Here is a 12,802-nt window from a genome sequence, read left to right on the forward strand (position 1 = left end):
GGGTATTTCATAGAGATCAAAAAACATCACTGATTTCATTACTTCTTAAAAAAGGGAAAGACCCATTAGATTGTTCCAGCTACAGACCGATTTCACTTATCCCATGTGATCTTAAAATCTATGCTAAAGTTTTTGCTTTTCGTATGGAGAAGGTAATTCATAGTTTGATCAAGGAGGACCAAACTGGTTTCATCAAGGGGCGCAATGCATATGACAATATGCGTCGACTCCTTCATATTCTTGACTTTGCAGACTCCCACCCGACCCCTTGTGCGGTCTTTTCACTTGATGCAGAAAAAGCCTTTGACAGGCTAGAGTGGAATTATATGTGGGCAGTTCTGCAATGTTTCGGCTTCGGTGAACACTTCATTTCTATGATTAAGACATTATACCACTCACCTGCAGCATCAGTCATAACTGGTAATATTATTTCCCCCCCATTCCCTTTGCAGCGGGGAACAAGGCAGGGATGTCCGCTTTCCCCCTTATTGTTTTGTCTATCTCTTGAACCCTTAGCACAAGCCATCAGGAAATCTGAAGTATCGATTAAGATTCATGATCATAATCATAGTATTTCATTATACGCTGATGATATTATTCTATATTTAGACCACTTTGATGTTTCAGTCTCTAGTATAATTAAGCAGAGGTGGGTAGAGTACCCAAAAACTGTACTCAAGTAAAAGTAAAAGTACTTGAAGAAATATTTACTCAAGTAAAAGTAAAAGTAATAGTCTGAATAGTTACTTGAGTAAGAGTAAAAAGTACCGGATAAAAACTACTCAAGTAGTTAGTTACTAGTTACTTTGGATCATATACTGCATATAGTATACTTTTATTTAGATAAATATATATTTAGATAAAATTTTATATACATACATGCATACATACATACACACACACACACACACACACACACTGCTGTTCAAAATACTTTTAATGTTTTTTTTAATGTAATTTATTTCAGTGATGCAAATCAGAATTTTTATCAGCCTGATTTATTATCAATGCTGTTCTTTTTTAGCTTTCTATTCATAAAAGAACCCTGAACAAAATGTCACAGGTTCCAAAAAATATTAAGCAGCAAAACTGTTCCCTGTTGAAAAAAACAGCATATGCTGGCATGGTATGTTTTGAAGCATGGGATGCTGGTTTGAGCTGATTTAAGCTGGTCCTTAGCTGGTCATGTGCTGGTCCTAAGATGGTCCGACCAGCTCAAGACCAGCACATGATCAGCATAAACCAGCATCCCAGCTTCAAAACATACCTAACCAGCATATGCTGTTTTTTTGTTTTTGTTTTTTTCAACAACACTGGTAATAAATCAATATATTTGAATGATTTCTGAAGGATCATATGACTCTGAAAACTGGAGTAACAGCTGATAAAAATTCAGACTTGCATCACTGAATTAAATACAATTATTTTAAAGTATATTAATTATGTATAATAAATGTATATATGTATATAACCTCTGACACGGAGAAGAGTGAAAACTCCTCACATGACCGCTACAGAACATCTGAACATAACGAAACAAATGCACATTGACGGATCTGCTTCCGTCTGTTCTGCAAAATGTAAACAAATGTAGCCTTTATTTCTGAAAGCGTAAATATTGTGAAAATATCAATATTAATTGCCTCCAGGCAAGGCATTCCTCCTGGAACTAACGCGGGTTATCGGGTGTTTATTTCATACTCTGTGACTCTGCTTATTTAATGAATAAATTATACATTGTATTTAATGTGTAAGGTACATGTACAACAAACTGGCAATGTCATAGTGGTATCGTGTACTGTAATCGAATCTATACCTGTGGAACCGACAGCACACGCGGTGTTCATCTAATAAAGGTCTTCATAGCTAGCAAACAATAGCCTTTGCTTTCAACTGACTGTTGATCCAAAGCCACGTCTTCAACGCTCTTCTACAACTCTGAGTGAGAGCCACTTCAGACGACTCAGCGCGCGGCAGGGAACTGAACGAATCATTCAAACTGATTCGCGAACCGATTCACTGGTCTGCCAACTGGTTTGATCAAGCCTTCGAACAGAATTGACTCAAAAGAATGAATCATTCGCGAACGGGCATCGGTCATTGCCCAGAAAAAAAAGTAGACGGCGCGCTTGGAATAAATTGAAGGATTTTTAACTTGTACTGCATTAAGATAAAGTAACGAGAGGAGCGTCGCCCACAGTAACGAAGTAAAAGTACCGTTTTTACACTAAAAATGTACTTGAGTAAGAGTAAAAGTACCCATTTTTAAATATACTCTAAAAGTATTAGTTACCCAAAAAATTTACTCAAGTAAATGTAAAGAAGTAAATGTAACTCGTTACTACCCACCTCTGTAATTAAGGAATTTGATAATTTTAGTAGCTTATCAGGATATAAAATAAATTGGAGCAAATCTGCTTTAATGCCAATTAACAATGTTAAAGTTAATTCTTCTATTCCCTCATTTATCCCTATTAAGGAATCTTTCATCTATTTGGGCATTACCATACATAAAAACATTCATAAGATTGCCAGAGACAATTTTAATAATATTTTAGTTAAGGTCAAAAATGACATTCAAAGATGGAAGAATCTTAAAGTATCTCTTCAAGGAAGAATCTCCACTGTTAAGATGAATTTGTTACCTCGATTTAATTTTTTTTTCTCTATGCTACCACTTTCTCCCCCTCCAGGTTACTTTAAGGAGATCAACTCCATAATTTCTAAATTTATCTGGAATGATAAATGCCCCAGAATTAAGCTTACCACATTACAACATCCTAATAGCGCAGGAGGACTGGCTGTACCAAATTTTGAACTGTATTATTGGTCGTTCCAGCTTAAGGCTCTTCATAATTGGGTTGATCCTCAATCTACAGTTTCTTGGAGAGTGATTGAAGCTGACAAGGTTAAACCAAATAGACTCCAAGATATGTTATTTACTGGCACAGGAAACAAAGGGGATAATTATAAATTTGGTCCGGTTGTGGCCAATTCTATTAAAATCTGGAAAACGGTGGAACGTCGGATAGGAGGAACCTTCAAATTTTGTAACAGTACACCTTTATGGCACAATTTTAATTTTGTATGCGGAAATCGTCCATTTGTCCAACCCTCTTGGTCCTCTTTGGGTGTAAACACATGCGGTGATATATATGATAACCAGGGCTTATGTTCATTTCAGACATTAAGAACCAAATTTTGTCTACCAGCATCCGCATATTTTGTCTTTCTTCAATTACGTTCTGCTCTCAAAGCGTATGGAGTTCCTTGGGCATCTCCCATCTCCTCTCATCCTATGCAAGATTGGATTGCACCATCTGTTGGTCGGCCGTCTGTTTCTTTAATATATAATAAGATTATTGATTGCATTACAAAACCTCTTGCTATTAAAACTATTTGGAATGGGGAATTATCTGACCTTAATTTGTCTGTCGACTGGGAGAGAGTGTGGTCTAATCTCAGTTTAACATCTAAAAATCTGGCTCATCGTCTTATTCACTTCAAAGTCATTCATAGAGCATACATAACTCCTTACAAAAAAAAAACATTGATGCTTGGCAGTGCTTTCTCTTTGATATACGTGACTGTATAAAAGAGTGACTTTTATGTTTTTCTTGTCCTTCCCTCTCTCCCTCCCTTTGACTGGACTTTGAGATATTGAGTATGTGTCTGTTGTTGTTTTTATTATTATTTTGTATTTTTTATTTATTTTATTTATTTATTTATTTTTTTTTTGGATGTTATGTATGAAAAATAAAAAAATGTTGATAACAAAAAAAAAAATAAATAAAAAAAATAAAAAAAATAAAGATATGTACACAGATCATATGCTCTCTTATAAGAGTGCTCTTTTAACTGCTAAATCTGATTACTATTCGAATATAATTGGGATAGATGAAGGGATTACAAGGTCCTTGTTTAATACAGTAAATACTATTCTACGTCCACCTGATACCCTTCCTTCTCATCTATACTCTAGTGATCTATGTGATAAATTAATGACCTTTTTTAATACTAAAATTAAAAATATTCATCAACAATCAACTTTTCAAAAAAATGCGGCATCTGATCTGTTGTATTTATCGTCCCACGATTCTCTTCTGTGTCTACTTAACAGTTTTGAACTTCCAACTATTGATGAAATATCAGGTCTTATCAAACAATCTAAGTCTTCCACTTGCCTGTTAGATCCACTCCCTACTCACCTGGACAAAGCTTGTTTTTCTTCTCTATCTGATATAGTAACTGATATCATACACTCGTCTCTCACCTCTGGTGTGGTACCTTCATCTTTTAAGGTTGCTGTAATTACTCCAAGACTTAAGAAACCGGAGCCGACCCTAATAATTTTTCCAACTTTCGTCCAATTTCCAATTTACCTTTTCTCTCAAAAATCCTGAAAACGTTGTTGCATCTCAGGTTCACTATCATCTTTTAAAAATAGTTTGTTTGAAAAATTCCAATCCGGTTTCCACCCTTTGCATAGTACAGAGACGGCCATGGTTAAAGTTGTTAATGATTTGCTGATGTCAGCCGACTCTGGACTTTTAACTATACTTATTCTACTCGATTTAAGCGCAGCTTTTCATACAATTTCTCATCAAGTTCTCCTAGATAGACTCCACTCCATAGGTATTACTGGCGTCCCTCTTAGTAGGTTCAGATCCTATCTTTCTGGGCACAATCAGTTTATTCAACTTAAAATGTCAAATCTTACGTTTTCTTGTCCTTCCCTCTCTCCTCCCTTTGACTGGACTTTGAGATATTGAGTATGTGTCTGTTGTTGTTTTTATTATTATTTTGTATTTTTATTTATTTATTTATTTATTTATTTTTTTTTTGGATGTTATGTATGAAAAATAAAAAATGTTGATAACAAAAAAAAAAATAAATAAAAAATAAAAAATAAAGATATGTACACAGATCATATGCTCTCTTATAAGAGTGCTCTTTTAACTGCTAAATCTGATTACTATTCGAATATAATTGGGATAGATGAAGGGATTACAAGGTCCTTGTTTAATACAGTAAATACTATTCTACGTCCACCTGATACCCTTCCTTCTCATCTATACTCTAGTGATCTATGTGATAAATTAATGACCTTTTTTAATACTAAAATTAAAAATATTCATCAACAATCAACTTTTCAAAAAAATGCGGCATCTGATCTGTTGTATTTATCGTCCCACGATTCTCTTCTGTGTCTACTTAACAGTTTTGAACTTCCAACTATTGATGAAATATCAGGTCTTATCAAACAATCTAAGTCTTCCACTTGCCTGTTAGATCCACTCCCTACTCACCTGGACAAAGCTTGTTTTTCTTCTCTATCTGATATAGTAACTGATATCATACACTCGTCTCTCACCTCTGGTGTGGTACCTTCATCTTTTAAGGTTGCTGTAATTACTCCAAGACTTAAGAAACCGGGAGCCGACCCTAATAATTTTTCCAACTTTCGTCCAATTTCCAATTTACCTTTTCTCTCAAAAATCCTGAAAAACGTTGTTGCATCTCAGGTTCACTATCATCTTTTAAAAAATAGTTTGTTTGAAAAATTCCAATCCGGTTTCCACCCTTTGCATAGTACAGAGACGGCCATGGTTAAAGTTGTTAATGATTTGCTGATGTCAGCCGACTCTGGACTTTTAACTATACTTATTCTACTCGATTTAAGCGCAGCTTTTCATACAATTTCTCATCAAGTTCTCCTAGATAGACTCCACTCCATAGGTATTACTGGCGTCCCTCTTAGTAGGTTCAGATCCTATCTTTCTGGGCACAATCAGTTTATTCAACTTAAAAATGTCAAATCTTACGTTTCACCTGTTACAACTGGTGTCCCTCGAGGCTCTGTTTTAGGCCCTGTTTTATTTATCTACTACCCCTTGGTCACATTTTTAGGAAATATGGCATTCATTTTCATTGCTATGCTGACGATACCCAGCTTTATTTGTCCTCTAAACCAAATTCTACCCTTCTTTCTTCCTCTCTTTTAGGCTGCTTAGAAGAGATTAAATCCTGGTTTTCACGTAATTTTCTTAAGCTAAATACTGATAAAACAGAAGTTCTCCTTGTTGGTACAAAATCTAACTTATCAAAGTTCAATAATTTTTCTCTCTCTATTGATAACTCCATAATCTGCTCATCTACTCAGGTTAAAAGTCTGGGTGTCATCCTCAACAGTACTTTATCTTTTGGAAAGCATGTGAACAATATTACTCGGTCTGCATATTTTCATTTACGGAACATTAGTCGTCTTCGTCCATTCCTCACACCAAATTCAACAGCTACTCTTTTACATGCTCTAGTTACCTCACGCATTGATTATTGTAACTCCATTCTTTTTGGGCTACCCCATAAACTTCTTCATAAGCTTCAATTGGTCCAGAATTCAGCTGCCCGTATAATTACTAGAACCTCTTCCACCGAGCATATTACTCCAGTTCTCTACTACCTTCACTGGCTACCTGTTAAATATCGCATAGAGTACAAGATTTTACTACTCACTTTCAAAGCTCTTCATAGTTCTGCTCCACCTTATCTTGCTGATTTGCTTCATATTTACATTCCGAAACGTACTCTCAGATCTTCTTCATCTGTTTCCCTTGTTGTACCTTCTGTTCGTCTAGCCACTATGGGGTCTAGGGCTTTCAGTTGTGCTGCTCCTAATCTCTGGAATTCTCTTCCACAATCTATTCGAGAAAGTGACTGCCTGACTACTTTTAAATCATCCCTTAAAACTTACCTGTTCAGATTAGCTTTTTCGGATAAATTTTAAATGATTTATTGTTATAATTGTTATTTGCTGTATTGCCGTCAGGATTTTGTGTTATGTTATCATTTTAACCACAGTCCAACAAGCACATTTTACTCAAGCTTACTCGGCATGAATCTCTCTTTAACAATATACATTAGGATGCTTGATAACGGTCAGGTGGTCTAATGAGACGGGTAGGATAGCGTTTTAAAGTCTCTCTTGTTTGTACCATCTCAGAAGGTGCTCTGTCAGTGTTACCTGACCCTGGGCTATCAGTTATCACATCAAAAAAATCGTTAGTCTTTTCACTGGTATTCTCCAGAAGGGAATGCGTTTGGGAATTATCAGAACAAACGGGAACAACTGGCTCAATTGAGGTGTCAGACGATGGAACTCCCTGTCTCAACATTTGATCAACATGACGTTTCCAGGATCCAGCAGCGCCCACATTGACGATGTAGGAGACAGGTCCCGTTCTTGACATTACCACTCCAGGTATCCATTTTTCTCCTTTTCGGTAGTCACGTACAAGGATGGAGTCTCCAACACAAAATTCCCTCGACTTTGAGTGTTCCTGGCGTCGTAACTGCTGAGCCTCCTGAGACTGACTCACAGTTCTGGCAAGACTAGGTTTAAGAAGATCCAGTCGGGTTCTTAATTTGCGATTGAGGAATAACATCGCAGGTGACTCCTTAGTAGTAGCATGAGGAGTGTTTCTGTATGTTAACAAGAATCCATCAAGTCTCTGTTGGATCGGAGCTGACCCCCTGGAAGCTTTCAGAGCGTGTTTGAATGTTTGGACAAAACGCTCAGCTTGCCCATTACTAGAGGGGTGATAGGGCGCAGAGCGGATATGTTGCACCCCATTTGCCTTCAGGAAGAATGAGAACTCCTCAGCGCAAAACTGCGGGCCGTTGTCACTGACAATGACGTTAGGGACACCATAACGACTGAAAAGTCCCCATAAGACTTGAATAGTTTTGCTTGTCGTAGTACTGTCCATGATGGATACTTCAGGCCATTTTGAGTGCGCATCAACTACAATGAAGTACATATGGCCTTCAAAGGGACCAGCAAAATCCACATGTAACCTTTCCCAAGGATGAGTTGGCCAAATCCATGGGTGAAGTGGTGCAGGACAGGGGGCATTTTGGATACGTTGACAGGACTGACATAACTTGGATTGTGACTCAATCTGTCCATCGATACCCGGCCACCAGACGTAGCTACGGGCCAGATGTTTCATCCTTACCACCCCAGGATGGCCTATGTGTAGGTCAGCTAACACCCGGTGGCGGAGTTTGGGAGGTACAATAACACGACTCCCCCACATTAAACATCCTTGTACCACTGTAAGTTCGTGACGACGAGTCACGAAAGGTAGCAAGTCTGTGGGTATATCTTTAGGTTTTGGGAACCGTCCAGATGAAACCATGTCCAGCACAGATGACAAAGTGGGATCTGTTAGGGTGTCACATTTAATTTCAGCATTACTGACAGGCAGGGTGGCTACCTGATTGGCATAGAACACATCCACTGTGTCCATTTTCTCTGTGTGTGTCACTGGCAATGGTAGCCGTGAAAGTCCATCTGCATTGGCATGGTGGGCTGCTTTCTTATACTCAAGGACATAATCATGGGCGGCTAAAAGCAAAGCCCATCGTTGCATTCTGGCTGCTGCCATGGATGGAATGCTCCTGTTAGGACTAAGAATAGCAGTTAGTGGTTGATGATCAGTGAGGAGGGTAAACCTTCTTCCGTATAAGTACTGATGGAATTTGCGAATTCCAAAGATTATGCTCAGGGCCTCCCGCTCGATCTGAGCATAGTTTCGTTCCGCTCTACTGAGTGTCCTGGAAGCAAAAGCAATCGGCTTTTCCTCACCATTGGGGCACAGATGTGATATCAAAGCACCCACCCCGTATGGGGAAGCATCACAGGCGAGACGAATGGGTAGCTCTGGATCATAATGCGTGAGTATAGCTGGTGAGGTAAGGAGATCCTTTGCTTTTTGGAATGATTGTTCACAGGCCACACTCCAGTACCATTTCTTTTCTTTACAGAGAAGAGTATTAAGTGGATTCAAAACAGATGCCAAATTTGGAATGAAACGGCCATAGTAGTTAATCATCCCCAGGAAAGAGCGTAACTGACTTACATTAGCTGGTGTAGGCGCTTCCATTATTGCTTTAATCTTTTCTGGAGATTTGTGTAGTCCAGCGGCGTCTATGTAATGACCCAAGTACTCCAGTGACTGTTTGAAAAATTCACATTTTTCGCGCTGCAATTTCAGACCATATTTTTCCAGTCTACTGAGAACTTGGTCTAGTGTCTTGAGGTGCTCCGCGTCATCTCGTCCTGTTATCAGTATGTCATCTAGATAGCAGTGAGTGTTTGGAATCCCCAAGAGAACTTGGTCCATCGCTTTCTGAAATAATGCAGGAGCTGGGGAAATCCCGAAGGGAAGACGGTTATAGCAAAATAGCCCTTTTTGAGTGGATATGGTGAGTAATTTCCTCGATTCCTGTGCCACTGGCATCTGCAAGTAAGCGTTTGACAAATCCAGCTTACTGAATAACTGACCACCAGCTAGAGATGCAAAAAGATCTTCTATGCGTGGAAGTGGGTAGTGGTCCACACAAATGGCTGGGTTGAGTGTCACTTTAAAATCACCACACAGTCTCACTGAACCATCTTTCTTTATCACTGGTACCACAGGCGTGGCCCACTCACTGTACTGTATTGGTGAAATCACTCCCATCTCTGTTAAACGTGTCAATTCAGCCTCTACTTTTGGTCGAATAGCGTACGGTACTATCCTTGGCTGATAGAATTTTGGAGTATGATCAGGCTTTAGCCTAATCTTTGCTTCAATTCCATCCATAGTGCCCAATTCTTTCCCAAAAACGCTGGAGTGTCGTTTTAACACCGTTTCTATGGTGCCTGCAACTCCATGCTTGACTGTCTTTATGTCTTGCCAGTTAAGTTTTATAGATCTCAGCCATTCTCTACCAAATAATGGTGGGGCATCACTGTTAACCACATACAGTGGCAATCGTGCAGATTGATTATTTAATTTTACCGCTACTGTAGGGTTTGATACATAAATATAATTTTAATTTAGCTCAAAGGGAATCATTTATGATTTTATTGGGAATTTGAACAGAATCACTGTTTTGCGGCTGATCACTGAGTCGGCAGCGATTCACTGAACGAGCCGTATAACATCAACTCTGCACTGGATATTAAAATCCAAAATATAGTGAAAACACTATTAATAAGCACAGTAACAAGATTGGCAGATTAAGACATTAACTTGTAAGCACAAAACACAAGATACTTCTCTTTTGAATATAAATAAGACTTTATTTATATAAACCTAAGACATAAACTAATCTAACATGAACACACGCATTCACACATTCACACGTTGCAGAAAGAGAGAAAGGATGAGTTTAGTGAATGAGAATGTGAAATCCCAAGTTTATAGCAATATGTGCTATTGCATAGACCTGAACAAACCATCAATCACTTAATTAACCCTCGCATTGAGTTTCTCAATGAGGCTCAAATTTATATTAAATGCACCATTTCAGTTAGAATCTGGAGTTGTTTTACTTGCGTTGCCTTGTATTACAGGGATTCCTTTCTGTCGTAGTCGTTGCAGGAAAGGGGTTTTCCTGAGTTGGTGATTGGCTGGAAGTTCAGTAGTCTTTGAAGTGATGTCTTGGGAAGCCAATGGTCGGGCGTTGGCTGAGGATGCGGAATCAGTTGCTGGTTGAAGTTTGAAGCGGGTCCAGTCGGAGCTGGACTTTGTGGCAAACTTGACTTTTGAACACGAGACTCAATGGAAAGAAAAGAAACTAAAGTAAAAGAATAAAATGAGTAACGAGACTAGGTGGTTTTTCTTCTCATCGTGGTGTTAAGTAGCAACTGGCCTGTAGGCCAGAGCACGCTCAGAGAGCGCTAAAACAGCGTCAAAACGCGGTGGCGAGAAGAAGAAAGAAGGACGAGAGAGAAAAGAGAGAGATTTGATGGTGTCCTGAGTTCTTAAACTCGACTTCTGGACACATCCTGTAAGGTCCACAAATTTGGTCCAAGGACGGTATCCAATCGTGGGTGAAGGTTTCCTGCGCGTTCGGCCTTTTCAGCGCAAAATTGTTCAGTCTAGGTTAACTTCAAATCTGACTCCATTTTAATATCTAATCTGACTCCATTTTAATATCTAATCTGACTCCATTTTATTATAACATCGAATTTAGGTTGAAATGCAAATTGGTTGTTTGTCTATTTCTAATTAGTATTCTTCTGATATTTGATTATTCTGGTGACTCTTTACTTTATATTTACTCGTTCATTCAGGTGCTCATGTCTCTAACAAGGATACAACATATTCTACTAGAGTCAATAATTACAGAGTAAAACAGAATAAGATCAAATGTAACAATTTATTATCAGTCAGGTAAATATGTATTATGTCAATTACATAGCCAATTCAGAGATATCAGATCATATCAATACAAAACATCGAATTCTCAAAGATAAATCTACGAGTAAAAGATGCATACCTGACTTTATAGAAATACATAGTGTGAAGTATAGAGACACCACACTACGGGCTTCTGGCTACAGATCGCGCCGATCCTTTTGCAACACTTCCTTAAGTACCCCAGAACAAGACCAACATCCCCCGAGATGGAGACAGGAGCTAACGATTGGAATTTGCATTGACGAGTTAACACCTTTTGGGACAAAAGGTAATTTTGCATGGAAACCACTTGAAACTGACCTGCCCTCGACAGTATGCAAAATCTCTCTAAACTCTTAGGATCTGTATTACCTTTTAGTTTACTTCTTATAAGAATAAGACCATTGTACCAGTTGCCCTGAGACAATTCAAATGATACCAAACATGACTGTTAATATCACTTGCATTAATGTAGAACATTATATTCCACTATTGACCATTCTGAGTAAGTTGAGTGAAGGGAAGGATGGGTGAGGGGAAGGAAGGGGTTGAAAATGCACTGATGCATATGTGAGAGAGGCGTTTTCCTGCATTTTCTCTCAGTGGGATGTGGAGACAGATGTCTGTATGTTAATACACCGTGTTGGTGTTGTCCATCTCAGAAGTTCAAAGTGTCTGAGGTTCTGTAATTCTTACAGTTTCCTCCCTTTGACCACGTGGGTCAATTCCATATGATTCCCAAAGAGGTCACTTGTCAGACACTTGTGGTCCTTGTGATGTAGTATTTGCAGTTGTAGAGGCCTTTAGAAAGGCCTTTGTGTACACCAGTCTCAGCAGGTGCATGTAGCTTGAATTCAGCAGGTGGATGAATGGGTTCAGGTTTTCATATGTCTGGTTGAGGACAACCCGTGTGCATAGTTCATTGAATCAATCCAGGCCTTTTATTGCTTGACGAGTCGTTCCATCATGGAGAAACTTCTGTCTCTAGTGACACCTTCCTAGGACTTTCTTGCCTCTTTTGTTGAATCTTGTCACCTCAATTGTACAGATTGCTGGGCAGACTCCAACAGGTGAAGGGTTCTCGCTGGTTACACACTGCTTTGTGTGAGACATTTAAACAGCATCTTAATGACTTCACGATTGAACAATGATGAACTTTATGTCATTGAAAATGAGAAGAAAGCTGTGAGATTTGGTACAAGAACTTATAACAAAGCAAAAAACATACGGTAGGTTCATGTCAACAAGTGCAAATGGTACGTTGGGTCTCAGGTGTCTTTTGAGGTCTCATTTCATAAGGTGGTCCCATTTTAAAATAGCCAATTCCTCACTACCACTCTGATGGATTTTAATGGTAGTGGAATTAAAGAATGCTTGGTCTGAGTGGCTCAAATGAAAAGTAGCAAAAAGTCAGTGTAACTTACATATTTATAAAGTTGGTATGCATCATTAAAACATGACAATAATAATAATATTAAATATTCAATCCCAATTACAAAGGTATAGACATATATAGTTCTCCAATGCAAGTCACCTAAGATTTCAAGGTAGTGATCTAAAGTGTGCTT

The 12,802-nt window shown here is 38.5% G+C and overlaps 1 protein-coding gene across 1 annotated transcript; it reads right to left on the reverse strand.

The window, feature by feature from the left end:
• Positions 1 to 6,920: 6,920 nt before the first annotated feature.
• Positions 6,921 to 9,650, reverse strand: LOC131531087 (uncharacterized protein K02A2.6-like). Its single transcript, XM_058761633.1, has one exon. The coding sequence runs from the start codon at positions 9,648 to 9,650 to the stop codon at positions 6,921 to 6,923; it is 2,730 nt and encodes a 909-aa protein (XP_058617616.1).
• Positions 9,651 to 12,802: the final 3,152 nt, after the last annotated feature.

This window comes from Onychostoma macrolepis, chromosome 22 (genome assembly GCF_012432095.1).
Source record: "Onychostoma macrolepis isolate SWU-2019 chromosome 22, ASM1243209v1, whole genome shotgun sequence".
NCBI classification, from domain to species: Eukaryota; Metazoa; Chordata; class Actinopteri; order Cypriniformes; family Cyprinidae; genus Onychostoma; species Onychostoma macrolepis.